The sequence below is a fragment of the Miscanthus floridulus genome, chromosome 8 (assembly GCF_019320115.1).
Source record: "Miscanthus floridulus cultivar M001 chromosome 8, ASM1932011v1, whole genome shotgun sequence".
Classification (NCBI taxonomy): domain Eukaryota; kingdom Viridiplantae; phylum Streptophyta; class Magnoliopsida; order Poales; family Poaceae; genus Miscanthus; species Miscanthus floridulus.
In genome coordinates this window covers 18,741,160-18,757,743 of record NC_089587.1, presented here as the reverse complement: position 1 = coordinate 18,757,743, position 16,584 = coordinate 18,741,160, and the positions used below count along the sequence as shown (strand labels likewise).

Below are 16,584 nucleotides of genomic sequence, written 5' to 3'. Positions count from 1 at the left end.
AGACTAAACCAGTGAACTATAGGCTTTCAAAACGAGAATGCGTACTCGAGGAAATACGCTAAGGACGGCGGGTTCTATTACGCGACAACAGGAGGGCTCTTTAGCAATTTGACCCACGAAGGGGTATCGGCCAACGATGGCCGTCGGATTAGAAATGGACGGTCAGCAACGGATCTGGGGGGTTCGGCCGGCCGGAACAGTAACATCGGCGAGGCTCAGCCATGGCCGGCGGCAAAGAGCACGCCGACGAGCTCGGTTAGGGGGCTAGGGTCCGCCAAACGGGGAACCGAGGGCACCCGAGAGCTCGGGGAAGAAGGGGGGTCGCGCTTAGGTCGAGAAGACGGCCGGAGGGGAAGGCCGGGGCGGCGGCGCCATGGCCGGCGGCCAAAGCTCGCGGACGCTAGCGAATAGGGCCCCAAACGGCCACGAAATACCAAATCGAAAGCATAGGGGGAAGGAGGGAAGCATGCCGGAGCTCACCGCGACTTCAAACGGGGACGAGCGCGACTCGGGGACGGCGTTCCGCGGACGGCGAGGACGGTGGTCGGCGGGGCTCTTCCGTGCGGCGGTTGCGGCCGGGACGAGGCGAAAATGGAGAGGGGAGCGAGAGAGAGACACGCGGGGGGGCTCGTCTTCGCTTAAAAAGAAGCCGAGGCGCGCGAGGGGGGCGCTCCCACGACGCCAGGGGCGGCGGTTGCGGCCTCGCGACATGGCCGGGCGGTTCCGAGGCGCGGGGCAGAGGTGGGGGACGCGCTGACGGGCGGGGTCGGGCTGTCAGCGGCTGGGCGCGGGAAGCAGGCGCGCGGTGCTGGGCCGGCGGTTGCCTGGTGCGGGCGCAAGCGCAGCTGCTGGGCTAGGCGCGGCTGGCGGGGTTGCTGGGCTGGCGAGGCGGCTGTTGCTGGGCCGCGCGAAGCTGGGCCGGGCGGGAAAAAGGGAGGCGAGCTGGGCTGGGGCTGGTGCTGAGCCGCGGGAAAAAAAAAGAGAGGGGGCCAGCGGGCCGAATGTGAGGAAGGGGAGGAGATGGAAGGAAATTTCCTTTTTTTCTTTTTATAAATAAAATTTTCAAACTCATTTTCAAAAGGTTTTTAAAATCTTTTAGCATTTGAACAAAACCACCCGTCACAGAAATAAATATGCAATAGCATGAATGCATCAACATGTTTCTATTCTTGTATTTTCTTTTAATTTCATAAAAGAAATATTATTTCCTAAATTTGAAATGCACATATAATTGCATATTTAAATCAAATTTACTATTTTAAAAAAATTCAAATTTTAGGGTGTTACAGTGGTCTCACCGTGAGGCTTATTTGTTTTGTTTCTATTCTCACTATTCCACTCAGTGATAGGATGGTACTGCTCAAAAGGATCATATATGCTATGGACATGTCCGCCACCTTTGTATTCATGTCTCTCAAACATTTATATCAAGGCTTGAATAGACCAATCTGTCTATACTCCGGCTCCTCCAATGCCCAGGTCCTCGTCTACACCTCCATCGAGCTCCATTCAACACGAGCTGGCGCCCCTAGTAGTCACGCAGGTCGTGTTGCTCGGTCCGCCGCCTCGCGCCTAGGTCGCTGCCCGACTCGAGCTCAGTCGCGTCGCTCGACCGTAGTCCCACGTGCCCCTCCTCGCACCCTAGCCATGCAGGTGGTCGCCCCGCCACGCGCCTGGCCGCCGCCGCCGCTATGGTTGAGAAGGGAGAGCGTGCGGGTGACGGGATAGATGGAGATGGGTTCTAGAAGGCATGTGCCTTTTCTTGCTCGTGGATCATGGTGAATCCAAATGGGTATCGGGGTTAAGCGGGAAACCATATTCACGGGCTTTTCTCCACCCGAGGATCTCGGCGGGGTTGTTGCATCAAAGGAGCCATGAAGTCTTTGCTCTCGCTAGGGATGAAAACGGACCGGATACGGACGTATATCACTAATATTACATTTGTTTTCATATTTCTGTCCGGATTCGGATTCGAATACGGATAGTGTAAATCATGCCGGATAGGATACGATTGGATATCAACATCATAAATATGTGATTTGAGTATTCGGATACGGATACGATATCGGATGTTGAATATTCGGATTCAGATACGGAAAAATTTAAACCCTCTAAACGGATTCGGTCTCGAATACAGTCGAAAAATATCGGTACCATTTTCATTCACCCTAGCTCTCGCCCGCTTGCCGTCTCGCGTGTATATGTTCTGTCGGCCCTGTTCTCCTTGTGCCGGTGAACCTAATTAGTGAGTAGTGACGGTTCAAAGATGAGTCCTAGCCGCGGTGCAAGTCCTTTGCTTACCCTCCTGCCTCCGGTCCTCCAGAGTCCAGAGTCGTGACGGATGAACGGTCGCGTGTGGCGCCTCTTGCCCGTCATTATGTATGCTTTTGGAGTTTGGACCACCGGCGCACTAGGACATTGCTGCTGCTTTGCGTCAATCAAGGTAGTGTTTAGTTCCCAAAAATCTTTCAAGATTCTCCGTCACATCAAATCTTTGACGCATGCATGAAACATTAAATATAAATAAAAAATAAAACTAATTATACAGTTTAGACGAAATTCACGAGACGAATCTTTTAAGCCTAATTAGACTACGATTGGATACTAATTGCCAAATAACAACGAAAATGCTATAGTACCATTTCTAAAAAAAATTCGTCAACTAAACGAGGCTCAATTCCACAAGGGGTTTTTTGGTAGCAAAGCAGAGAGGAGCGAGGAGGGCCCATGTGACCGTGTCCGTCTGATGTAATCTGTCAGGAATTATTTCTTTTCTCGGCCCGCCCCATCTCCGTCACTTTTCCGAATATTCACTTCAGCCTTCAGGTAAAATGTACCGCACGTATCACCGTCTCTGATCCCCAACGACCTCACGAGTTTTCACGAGATTTACCGGGCCAGCAAATGCAATCCAGAGCCTGAGTTACTAGGGCCATGTTTAGTTCCACCAAATTCCCAACTTTGACGCTATGTAAAAAGAAGATTTTCCGTTATATCAAACTTACGGTACATGCATGGAGTACTAAATGTTGACGAAATCAAAAACTAATTGCACAGTTTAGTTGTACTTTGCGAGACGAACGTTTTGAGTCTAATTAGTCAATGATTGGATAATTATTACCAAATACAAACGAAATGCTACAGTGCGCTACAGTGATGGATGGATTCCGGCGACGCCAATTCGGCCGGCAACTAAACGGGGGCCTAGCTGTTTCAATCCTGTGTGCGGTGATGGACAACACAACACCATGAACCATTGCTCTGTTTACTGGGCTAAAAGTACTATTGACTGATTTGTCATGAGAGAAAATATTATTCGTTGGCTGAAAAAGTATGACTTATAAGCCAAGTGAATAGGACGTATGCTAGTACTCCTATGACACTTAGGGGGTGTTTGGTTCTTTAGTCGCTCCTAAAATTTATGTCACATCGAATGTTTAGATACTAATAAAGAGCATTAAATATAGATTAATTACAAAACCAATTACATAGATATAGGTTAATTTACGAGACGATTTTTTAAGCCAAATTAATATGTCATTAGCATATGTTTACTGTAGCACCACGTTGTCAAATAATGAACTAATTAGGCTTAAAATATTCGTCTCGTAAATTAGTCGTAAGTTGTGTAATTAGTTTCGTAATTAATCTATATTTAATACTATATACATGTGTCTAAACATTCGATATGACAGGAATTTTAGGAGCCTACGTGGAAACCGGGCCTTAATAAATCAGTCCTGCCGTGCTGCTAATCAACCACATCAATCGCTAATACTACTACGAACACATTTTAAGTTGCTCTGCGAGAAGGCAGACGTGATGTGACAGCTGTTGTCATCATTAATAATCGCACGTGTACCTGGATCGATCGCCCCTCCGGACGGCTGACCTAACAACAGTATGTTCGGCAGGCCGATCGTCAATTATTTATTATTGGCTGGTTTGATGTGAGAGAAAAATACTGTTTTTAGCTAAAATTTACGATCGTTTACTAGCAAACGAATTACTTGTCACGCGCGCGGCTTTGGTACGTGTGGTGTGGCGGCTTGATGATGCACGCGCCCATGGACCCACGTCGAGATAAGGATCAACTAATTACTTGTCCCATTCTAATAAGCTTGCAATTAGGAGCGAGGCTTGTAGGCTTCGAGCTGCTTTTCTGTATGAGACGGCAACGTGCCATGGATATGGATGCGTCTTTGTCAAGCCGCTGTCTTATTATTAGTTTTTTTTCCTAGAGTCTTTTACTTGTATGCCATTAAAAAAGATGGTCTAATCGTCCATGTCCCTAAAAAGTTCGATCTATCGTCAGTGTCCAAGCTCGAAAAACTTTTCTCTCTCACGCCATTCCGTCACTAACGGTGTGAAATGTGGGTGGCAAAGGACTTGAATGCCCCTGGAACTTTTGTTTCTCATGTGCCACTGCTGCTGGCGGCAACGTTTACTGCTTCCGATCACCGCGTGCAAGAAAGAAATTGCACAGAGACGGAGGAGGTACCTGCTTCCGCCATGTTCCCGAAGACTCCAAATCCCAAGCACTCCTCCCCTGCAAGCTGTGGTCACGTGGCGCGCGGCCACACCGCGCCGCGCGCCACGCCACCTCGGCGGCCGTCGTCGCATGCTCGCTCGCTCACTGTCACGGTGCAGCTCGGCTGCTAGCAGCCAAGTCACACCGAACACGGACAGCCACCGCGCGACGTGGTCTCGCCGCGCGACGCCCACCGTGCCAGAAGAAGTGCGAGCGCCACCACGACCGGGGGAGCAAGCAGCAGTGCGTCGAGGCCTGCGAGCGCCGGCGACAGGAGGGCGGTGGCGGTAGCCGTGACGACGCCGACGTCGACGAGGACAGCGACCGGTGCCAGAAGAGATGCCAGCACTACAGCGACCGTCAGGCGAGGCGGTGGTGCGTGCAACGCTGCGAGCATAAGCAACCGGAGGACGACGACGACGAGGACAGCGACCGGTGCCAGAAGAGATGCCAGCACTACAGCGACCGGCAGGTGAGGCAGTGGTGCGTGCAACGCTGCGAGCGTCAGGGGCAGGAGGACGCCGCCGACAAGGACAGGTACCCCGGCGAGCGGTGCCAGAAGAGATGCCAGCACCACAGCGACTGGATGAAAAAGCTGAGGTGCATGGAACGGTGCGAGCGCGGGCGACAGGTGGAGGAAGGTGGCGCCCGCGACGACGCCGCCGACGAGGACAACAGCGACCGCGGCGACCAGTGCCAGAAGCAGTGCCAGCACTACCGCGACTGGGACAAGAAGCAGCAGTGCGTGCGCGACTGCCGCCGCAGCCGCTGCGGCTGGGAGACGGTGGCCGCCGGCGCCGTCCTCGAGGTGGTGTGACGGCCGGCGACGACGACGTGCACGGCGTGGCGCGGCTAAATAATAAAAGGGTGCACGTGTACGTGTCACCGGGCGTGGCTCTCTGCAGGGACCCATCGACCAAGTACTACTGCTCGTTCGTACGTATATACGCGCGCCCGTGTATACGTACGTACGTGTGTATACGTCTTGCTGCACGTATGTAGAGAGACGTGAGAATAAAGAGTGGTAGATGCATGCACGGCGGCCATGGCTCTCCGATGAGAGAGCTAGCTGTGTACTCCTGTGTTATCGTGATGTTGTTTGATGAGGGACCTAGCAGAAGCTAGTTTATCTGGTGACACTGTTTGTCTAAGTACGCTTGTACTAGTTGAGAGGCTATATGTAAGTGAAATGTGGTATAAATAAGTAAAATGGCGCCTTTTTCGGAAATTCTATGGTTAAGCAGACAGTGGCGCATGAAAAACAAAAGTTCCAGGGGCATTCAAGTCATTTACCACCCACATTTCACACCGTTAGTGACGGAATGGCGTGAGAGAGAAAAGTTTTTCAAGCTTGGACACTGACGATAGATCGAACTTTTTAGGGACATTGACGATTAGACCATCTTTTTTAATGGCATACAAGTAAAAGACTCTTTTTCCTATATAGGCTTGACAGCGGCAAGTGCTGGCTTCAAGCTTGACGGCCAAGCCAAACCTTGCCGACCTGGCGACCTGCTGCTGGCATGGATTACAGTATGCCGCTTTGGTACGTCTGACACTTGTTTTCCAGAGAAGTAGGGCCTGTTTAGATTCCAAAAAATTTTGCATAGTACCCGTCGTATCGAATCTTGCGGCACATGCATGGAGTACTAAATGTAGACAAAAAAAAAATTAATTGCATAGTTGGGTGAGAAATCGCGAGATGAAACTTTTGAATCTAATTAGTCCATAATTAGACACTAATTGCCAAATACAAACGAAAATGCTACAGTAGCCAAAATCCAAAAAAATTTGGATCTAAACGGGACCTAGGTTGAGGAGCTAGTAATTTCATGTAAAAAAATTATCGATTAGCCTGGTTAGCAAATGCACCTAATCTCGGCTGGTGTTTTCTTTTTTTATATATAAGTCGACGGGTTGGTAAGGATCCCGATTTTTTTTATTTTTAGCCCTTTTTTATAGTTTTTTTCATAAATATATCTCTGGAGGAAAGATTTCAAAATCTGGACCCTTATCTCAGTACTATTGTTGCTGGCGCCGAGCTTACACCGCTCGACGCCAGTGTCCCTGGCGCCGAGCTCTTGGGCTCGAAGCCAACGTGGCGGTGACATGGCAGGCAGCTCGGCGCCAGTCACCCTGGCGCCAAGCTCGGCGTTGTAGCTCATGGCGCCGAGCTCGGCGCCAGGGTGACTAGCGCCTAGCTTGTGTTTTAACCACAGCCCCAATCTTCCTGCCCGAGCCTTCTTCCTCTTCTTTCTCCTCCATCTTGGGTTTTTCCTCTCCCCACTTCGTCCTACCTCACGAATCGGCATATTGGATCTTGGAAACTTTGATTTGATCCGTAGATCTTCGAGAGCAAGGTATCATCGCTCCCCTCCTAGTTTTTTTCGCATCGATTTGATATATATTAGTCGGATTTTTCAACCTAAGAATCGTCATTACTTAGGGTTTCATTCTACCCCTCAATATTTGTATTATACAATCGTAGGATGATGCCAATGCGTGAAAAAGCTAGCAAACCTAGGTAACCACAGCGCATGTAGTTATGTTATGGGTTCATTGTTGTGCATCAAATGGGAAACCCTAGATTTAGGGTTTAATGTTAATTGCTTTCGGTTCTTAAAACGAAATTGGTTGTATTGTAATTATGGTTCTCATTGACATTTATTGGTGATGTTTTGATTTTTGTTTATTAAATTACATCCATTTTGTTAGATGCAAGAAATGTATCGGGAGGAGTTTTGGCGAAAACGGGGTCGTCCTTGAGAATTATACCCCAACGCATCTAGCAAAGATGCCACCGTCCCTCCTGACCTCACTGTTCCGAACTGTGACTGTGGTTTCTCGGTCCACGTTTTTCAATCAAAACTTCTGGATACAGCGGCGCGGTGCTTCTACACATGTAGTCATTTTAATGTAAGAAATTATTTGCACTATCTTTTTTCTTTATTTGTGTAAGTATGCTACTAATATTTTGTTGGAATCTCGTTGTGTAGGACCATGAGATGTGCTTTTTGTTTTAGTGGATCGACGGTGCAGACAAGTTTGATCCTAGTCCTAGGTACCTTTTTTTCAACAATTGGTTTAGAGAGAGACATCCACGTGAGCACTTCAAGTGGTGGGTTCTACCCCCCTAACCCTCCGCCAATGACAGCTAACGAGAAGCACCTAGCCGCAGTTAGACGACTCGTGGAACCTTCTCTGTGCGATTGCGGAGATCGAGCTGTGATAAATCCTGAGAATACGTTGGAGTTTGTGTGTCCAAACAAGCATAAAGTAAGTGCAAAGTGTATGTGTTGAACTGTTGAGCTATATGTGTTCATGTACAATGTCACCTTATTTAGGTGTTTTCAATGGCGAAGTGTCGTTTCAAGGAGTGGTTGTATGGTCCTAAGAACAAATGGCCGAAAGAACCTCGAAAGGTTATGGAAAAGAAGAAAGAAATGGTAATTTACAAAGCACCTCGTGTCATGTGTGAATGTGGTGTTAAATTCAACTATGGTATAGTCCCTTCGGAGCTTGGAATAGGCCATTATTGCGGCCATATGGTTGATTATGATGAGGTTGGTTATTTTTGTGGTAAACATGAAATCGTATTTTGTTTCTTTTGCTAAGACATATATGATATAATTTTTCATTTGAACAGAGCACTAGGGAATGCAGGTGGGAATGTTATGATGGTCAAGCTAAGTTCTTGGATGAACTGAAGGGGAGGCAAGTAATTGCACAGAAGAGGGGATATGGACCTAACTATGTCAACCTATTCGTTAAACATCACAAAGAAAAGATGCGTGAGTTTGTTAGACAGCGCAGTATTTGTAACCCGATCGATGTTGGGCTTGACAAATGGGGATTGGAGAGACAGATGACGTTAGAGGAGGAGAGGGCAAGGAAGGAGGCAAGGGAGGAGACAAGAGTATAGATGCAGGTCTTGAACGAGCATGTTGTTGCATTATGTGCCAGTAAGTGCTTGAAAGCCTTTTTTCGTTGCTTAATTTTAAATATAATATAATCGCATTGCTAACTGATAGCATTTTATACATGTAGGGATTGGATGCAGCGAGGAACAAGCCACAGAGGTGGATCGTGCAAGGAATGAGGAAAAGAAGTTAGATGAGCACAGATCACGAGCTGGTCGCACCGTTCAATCACCGATTGTTTTGTCTGATGAGGGGGACGAGGATGAGGACGACAATGGCAGACTGGTGAGCTCATCGCACTAGCAGAGGTGGGCTTATAGGTGGAGGAGGCTGAGGACGACACTAGCAGACTGAGCGAGCTCATCGCTCTAGTAGAGGTGGGCTTGCAGGCGTAAGAGGCGGAGGATGACACTGGCAAACTGAGCGAGCTCTTCACTCAGGCCGCAGAGGCCACAGATGAAGTGAAGGCCGCTTACTATAGGTGACAGGCAGGTCAGAGCAACGCAGGTGAGTCTAGCCACAACAATAGGATTGTGGTAGAGGACTGATACTCAGATGATGAGTTGCTTACTCAGTATGTTTTAGACTGAGGATTTGAAAGTGTATTTGCCCCCTATGTGGGTTTTGGTGTATTGATGACATCCAAATTAGGGACTAATGTGATCTTAATGAGATATGTCGCAGCTATTACTCATTATGCGCTCTCTAATGGTTTTATTTTTGTTTTTTAGTTTAGGATCCACCACACTATAAAGAGGGATGCAAACTTAGTTGGTCTGAGGAAGATATAGTGCTCAAGCATAAAAATAAAATCAAAAGAGAGACACTCTAGCACTCTATGAGCACGTAGAATATTTTTCAACGACTGTTGATGTCAGAAGTCCCGACGTAAGCCGGAACTCCTGACAGTCGGAAGTCACAACTCATGCCGGAAGTCCTGACGCCCAATCACTTAGCCTGCGCAGTGATTGTGGCCGTTGGAAGTCCCGACGTGAGTCAGAACTTTCGACAGTCGGGAGTCCCGACCCAAGTCTGTACGATACGATTGGACTATACATGTTCTAATGAATTTACATTTAATTTGTGTACTAGATTTGAGCCTTTTCAACACACAAAACACATGAAATGGCATGTGAGATCATGTACCAAACTAGGGTACAATATTCCTTCGACTAAACCTAACATGCCTTAGGTAATTAAACCAAACAACAAACACATAGATGTGCCATGTGAATAAGATAAAGTCATCCTAGTAGTGTGGTCACATAGCAAATTATGTTGCACCTTCTCCAAAGTAGCCTCCCATTGTTGGTGGTGGCGGCGGAGGACCCTTGTTCCTATGATTAGGGTAGGTGCAATATGGATCGTTGCAGAGTGTCTCCTGTGAATCGGCACCGTTGTTGTTGTCGTCTTGTCCATCGTCCTTGTAACCATTGCCAAATTCTCTTTCTAGATCAAAGATACAGTCCTGCAAGTAGTAGATAAACTCCGCATGCGGATAAATAGGTCAAAGATCGACCCACCAAGTGAACCCATAGTTTTCTTCGGCCAAGGAAGACTGCAATAAGTATGTCATGTAAGTTGTATAAACAAGAAACATATTGAAGAAACAAATACTAATAGCAAGTACCCATGCTCGCGGGCATTTGAAGAAACGACAACCTCCATCTATTCCCTCGGTGAATATCTGCACTAGGTAGTCCTCACCATGCATGCATTTTGACCACTCTTCTTTCCATTCATCATATCCTCTCAATGGTGCCTCTTTGGTGAAATCGCTTTTGCTCTCAACTAGGAACCTCTCATAAAGAGCTTTCTCAAAGAAATCGGGACCAAGAGGACCCTCCTACCTAATGGTTGTTCCCTTCCCCTTTCCGCTCCCTCTAGACGACCCTCTAGACATTGGTACTGCAATGAAAGAAAATGCCGAGGAGTACTCTTCTTCATTATTTTGTGTGTGAATTAGAGGGAGTGAGGGGTTATTTATAGGTTGAGAGGAGAAATGGAGGCATCTCAATGTGCCATGTTAGCGATCCATGTGCCTCTTCACCTCAGCTGATGAGGACATCACTCCTTCAGATGTACCCGCTGATCCTCCAACCGTCATGCAAGGTCCAATGATCCGAGCTCGAATGTGTCAACTCAATTTAGAGGTGAGCTCGTTCTTAAGCGATCCTTTTCATACTTTTAAGAATAGACTACTACCTAATGATGTTATCTTACTTAGAAGCATTGGAGAGGGTCATGAAGGACTTAGAGGAAGAGGTGGAGGCGTTGATGACCAGCAAGGATGTACAACAGAAACCAGAAGCCCGGTCCAACATGATTCCGAGTCTACCTCGACCTCCAGGACTAGTCTGCCTTAAACTAGTCACCCAGAACGCATCCGGACTCCGTTTTCAACGATACACATATGGTTGGAAATCTAATTTGATAAGGAAGCCAATCCAAGTGGTCTCACATCAAAAGGCCTTTAGAATCAATGGGAATCGTCATAACAAGTCGGCATTTAGAATCTACCAGGGTGCTGCGACACCGTCTTTTGGTCCATTGGACCGTGTATCGTGTTTGGGCCCATTAGGGGGCGTGTCTAGGGTAGGCGATAACCCTAAGACCTTTATAATCATATGTTGCTGCCATCATTAGCTTTTGGGTTTTGCTTAGATTAATCTGTCAAGACCAGTTTCGCCGTTCATCGGTTTGTGAGACCCCAACTTCATGAGATTAATCATTCATCTGCAATTTGGTTGCTATCTTTCTTGATCTTACTTGTGTTCTTCATTGCATAGGCAGGGATTAGCCTTCTTGGTGAGATAAACTGGATCCATGTCTCGATTGATAACCAGAGGAGTTGTGGTGCTAAGATTGCAGGGTTTGATCTTTCGATCTGAAGCCGGATCGGTGTGTCATTCTCCGCCACAACGATAGTTATCACTACCTGACGGAAGATTGGGATCCCCGTTTCCATTAAGTGGTAATTAGAGCTAAGGTATACCATCAGGTTCATATTTATCCCCTAGTTTGGAGTGTTTTGCATTCATCCCATAGTCCAGTGCCATACTTTTTTTCCGGTCCTAGAACCTTCCACGCCATAGCCTTTGCATATTTCAGTTTCAGAGTCCGTCGTGTTGAGTTTGTGTTCTAGTCGAGGTCTTGTTAGAGTCCAGTTTGTGTGTTTTCCCCCATCATTTCCATCAAATCTTTGCTTCCGTGACCAATTTTGCGCACATTATTTTCGTTTTGTCCTCTAATTCGGAGCCAATTCTTAAAACTGGTCTAGTTTTCACATACGAACTCGGATTTCAACGTTCTATATATCAAAATCAATCAAAAACAATTTTTGGAACCATCCATCCCCCGCCCTAATGGGGTTGAGAAATTTTAATTTGATCAAAAACTGGTCACAAGATTCTTTTTTCGTGGTTACAAGCTTTTTGTCGATTTTGAGCACGTCTTCTCAAATTTCCATAGGCCACGCCTTTCACTTCTTTAAGCTCATATTTTCTATGGTTACTTCTTGTGTGCTCCTAAGTGAAGAAAAAATATCAAAAAAATAAAAAGAAAATGTCAAAATTTTCCAAAAAAACAATGACAGCCCAAAAAATAGAAAAAAGAGAGGGGCAAAAGAGGAACAATATCTAGAGGAGCATATAGAGAAGGTCAAAGTGAGTTGTGCTAGCGTGTGCTGTCTGGTTTCTTATTTGTGTTGCTGTTGCCATCCACCATACTTGTTTTTCACACCCCTGTCACCTTGCTATCCACCATACTTGTTTGTTACACACCTGGTACTTGGAACATTTTAGACCAGCAATGAGAACAAGTACTTTGGACTATAATTCAGCATTACTTTCTGTTACTGACTTGTATGCTAGATATACATATTATTCTTTATGTGCCTTTCAAGCTCTATAAACTCTTTAGATCAGTACAGAAAAAGGGCCTTGCAATCTCGATACCACTGCCTCACAGGTATCACGAACCAGCCGCCGGTTGTACCGTCCACTGCTTGCGTTGGTAAGAACTTTGTAATAGCTTGGTAAGACGCTTCCACTTGCTGTGAAAAGTGACACCACTGCAACCACGTAGTCATTTGGTAGGGATAACTTTCACCGTTTGTTCCTGTTTTTGTGTTTATAATGACAGAAGGTGATCAGACTAGAGATAACAATCCCAAGGGTTTCAACGAGTGTGTCCGCCAAGAGTAACTACAAGCTATTGTAGAGGATGCCCAAAAAAGGATGAATGAGGCCGTCAGGAAGGCCATCACTGACGCACTCATTGAACTCAACATTGGCAACAACATGGAGAGATTGGACAAACAAATTTCCACGCTAACCAACAAGGTTACTGAGCTAGAAACCTTGGTGGCGGTCAACAACAATGACGTCTCTGGCAGCAACACCGATGGTCTCTTGCCAGAAGACACGGTGCATGATGCCGCTAAGAACATAGATCGAGCAGCCTTCCGACAAGCAAGATTACGATGACGTCTTCGCCGCAACACGACAGGTATGGGTGGTGTCCACCACCATCAAGGTAATAATCACCATGTGCCTGATGATCCTTATGCTAAGATTAAGTTCACAATACCATCTTTTTTAGGTCATTATGATGCTGAGGGATATCTTGATTGGGAGATAATAGTAGAACAAAAGTTTAGCGCTCACCTTGTGCCTAAGCATCATAGAGTTCGACAAGCTACTAGTGAGTGTAAGGATTTTGCCATTATTTGGTGGAATGGGCTAGCTGCATAGGATGCTTTACCCGATTCATGGAAAGAACTTAAGATAGCTATGCGTAATCGTTTTGTTCCTCCTTCTTATCATAGAGACTTGCGTAAGAAATTGATGCGTTTAGAACAAGGAGAAAAATCTGTACAGGATTACTATGGTGAGCTCCAAAAGGGATTGATGCGTTGTAGTGTTGTGGAGGGGAATAAAGATTCCATTTGTCGTTTTTATTCGGGTTTGAGGCATGAGATTCAGGACATTGTTGATTATAAAGAATTTAACACTATCAACCAGTTGTTTTAGTTTGCTATGCTTGCCGAAAAGGAATTGCAGGGGTGTGAACAACAAAGCAAGGGCAAGGTCAGCACCACATACATGCCATGATCAGCACCATCTTTAGGGCTGACCAAGCCAACCACTTTTCGGCCACCTCCACCACCGAGCAAGCGACCAACAACCTCTAGAGTTACCGCTACACCTAAGGCGCCTCCCGCACGACCTTCAGATTATGGTAAAAATTCTTTACAGGTGCCTACAAAGAGTGCCTCATCCATTGCATCGACGAGACGCACTTTGGGCTTTTAGTGCCACTGTTGCCATGGCATTGGCCATGTGCAGAAGGATTGCCCAAGTCAGCGGGCATATATTGCTATAGAAAATGGTTACATCAGCACCTCTGACATTGAGGATGAAGAAGACCAAGATGCAGATGAGGAGGATGGCGAAGTCCTTGGTGACGAGGCCACGATGTCCTATAGGAGCATCATTGTACAATAGGTGCTCAGCTCACAAGTACAACAATATGAGAAGCTACAACACCATAACTTGTTCCGGATTTTCTTTGTCGTCAGCAACCGTCGAGAACGTGTCATTATTGATGGAGGTAGCTGCAATAATTTGGTGAGTTCTGAATTGTTCAAGAAGCTTGGCTTGACCACACGCCCACACCCACGTCCATACCATATTCAGTGGCTAAATGATTCTGGTAAAGCAAAGGTAACACAAACTTGCAGAGTATCATTTTCCATTGGTTCTTATGTTGATTCTGTTGATTGTGATGTGGTACCTATGCAAGCTTGTTCACTCTTATTGGGTCATCCTTGGGAACATGATAATGATGCTACACACCATGGTAGAAGTAATAAATACACCTTTGTGCATAAAGAAAAGAAAATTACTTTGGTACCTTTGACCCCTGCTCAAATTGTACAAGCTGATAGAGAACGCGCTGCTAGTTTGAATGATGTTCAATCTGAAAATCAGCAAGTTGCTAATTCTATTCTCCCACCTAAAAAGGATAAGTCTACATCTATTTCTAGGGCTGAAGGGATTAAATTGAAGGGTGGTGTTATGCTTGCAACAAAATATGACTTTGCTGAAATTTCTGATGATGATATTTGCTATGCTGTGGTATGCAAATGAGCTATGTATTCGCTTGATGATATTGTTAGCTCGGTGCCTCCTGCTATCACTAACCTTTTGTAGGAGTATGAGGATATTTTTCTAGCTGATATACCCCTGGGGCTGCCACCTATGAGAGGGATAGAGCATCAAATCGATTTGATTATGGGAGCAACCTTGCCCAACCGAGCTGCCTATCAAACCAATCCCGAGGAGACTAAGGAAATTCAGCGGCAAGTCCAAGACCTTTTGGACCATGGGTATGTACGTGAAAGCCTTAGTCCTTATGTCGTTCCTGTACTTTAGGTTCCTAAGAAAGATGGAACTTGGCGTATGTGTGTTGATTGTAGAGCCATCAATAATATTAGTATTCGGTATCGTCATCCTATTCCTAGGCTAGATGACATGCTTGATGAGTTGTGTGGTTCTATAATTTTCACCAAGATTGACTTGCGAAGTGGCTACCATCAAATTAGAATCAAACTTGGAGATGAATGGAAAACTACGTTTAAAACCAAATTCGGGTTGTATGAGTGGTTAGTAATGCCTTTTGGTTTGACAAATGCACCTAGCACTTTCATGCGCTTAATGAATGAGGTTTTAAGAGCTTTTGTTGGTCGTTTTGTGGTAGTTTACTTTGATGATATATTGATTTACAGCAAGTCTTTTGGTGAACATATAGGTCACTTACGTGTTGTTTTTAATGCTTTACGTGATGCACGTTTATTTGGTAACCTTGAGAAGTGCATTTTTTGCACGGATCAAGTTTCTTTTCTTGGCTATGTTATAACTCCACAGGGAATTGAGGTGGACGAGATGAAAATTGAAGCCATAAAGAGCTAGCCGGTTCCCCAAACCATCACACAGGCGAGGAGTTTTCTTGGTCTTGCAGGATTCTACCGTTGCTTCGTTAAAGATTTTAGCACCATTGCTGCCCCATTGCATGAGTTGACAAAGAAAGGGGTGATGTTTCTTTAGGGAAAGGCACATGAGGAGTCCTTTGTCACTTTGAAGGACAAGCTCACACATGCACCATTGCTGCAACTTCCAAACTTTGGTAAGACTTTTGAGCTAGAATGTGATGCTAGTGGAGTTGGCATTGGGGGTGTTTTGATGCAAGATGGTAAACCCATTGCTTACTTTAGTGAAAAATTGCATGGTCCTGTTCTTAATTATTCCACGTATGATAAGGAATTGTATGCACTTGTCCGTTCTTTAGAGACGTGGCATAATTATTTGTGGCCTAAAGAATTTGTTATTCATTCTGATCATGAATCACTTAAGTATCTTCGTGCTCAACATAATCTAAATCGTAGGCTTGCTAAATGGGTTGAATTTATTGAATCTTTTCCTTATATTATCAAACACAAGAAAGGGAAGGATAATGTGATTGCATTGTCTAGACGATATACATTGCTGTCCCAACTTGATTGTCGGATTTTTGGGCTTGAATCAGTAAAAGAACAATATGCGCTTGATTCTGATTTTAAGGACGCGTTGCTAAATTGTAAAGAAGAACGTACATGGAATAAGTTTATGATCAATGATGAGTTTTTGTTTAGAGCTAACCGCCTATGCATTCCAGTTGGCTCCGTTCATCTTTTGTTGTTGCAGGAGGCACATGGAGGCGGATTGATGAAACATTTTGGAGCCAAGAAGACAGAGGAGGTGTTGTCCACACATTTCTTTTGGCCTAGGATGAAGCAAGATGTAGAACGGTACATGGCTCGGTGCACCACATGTCAAAAAGCTAAGTCGCGGTTGAACCCATATAGTTTGTATATGCCTCTTCATGTTCCTTCTACTCCTTAGGCTGATATATCTATGGATTTTGTGTTTGGTTTGCCAAGAACTAAGAGGGAGAGGGATATTATTTTTGTGGTGGTTGATCGTTTTTCTAAGATGGCACATTTTATTCCTTGTTATAAGAGCGACGATGCTATTCATATTGCTGACCTTTTCTTTCAAGAAATTGTTCGCTTGCATGGTATGCCTTCTACTA

At 45.6% G+C, this 16,584-nt stretch overlaps 1 protein-coding gene across 1 annotated transcript; it reads left to right on the top strand.

Moving 5' to 3' along the window:
• Positions 1–221: 221 nt before the first annotated feature.
• On the top strand, positions 222–5,748 carry LOC136468651 (antimicrobial peptides-like). Its single transcript, XM_066467142.1, has 2 exons — positions 222–255; positions 4,387–5,748. The coding sequence occupies exons 1-2, from the start codon at positions 222–224 to the stop codon at positions 5,346–5,348; spliced, it is 996 nt and encodes a 331-aa protein (XP_066323239.1). The 3' UTR covers positions 5,349–5,748.
• The last annotated feature ends 10,836 nt before the right edge of the window (positions 5,749–16,584 follow it).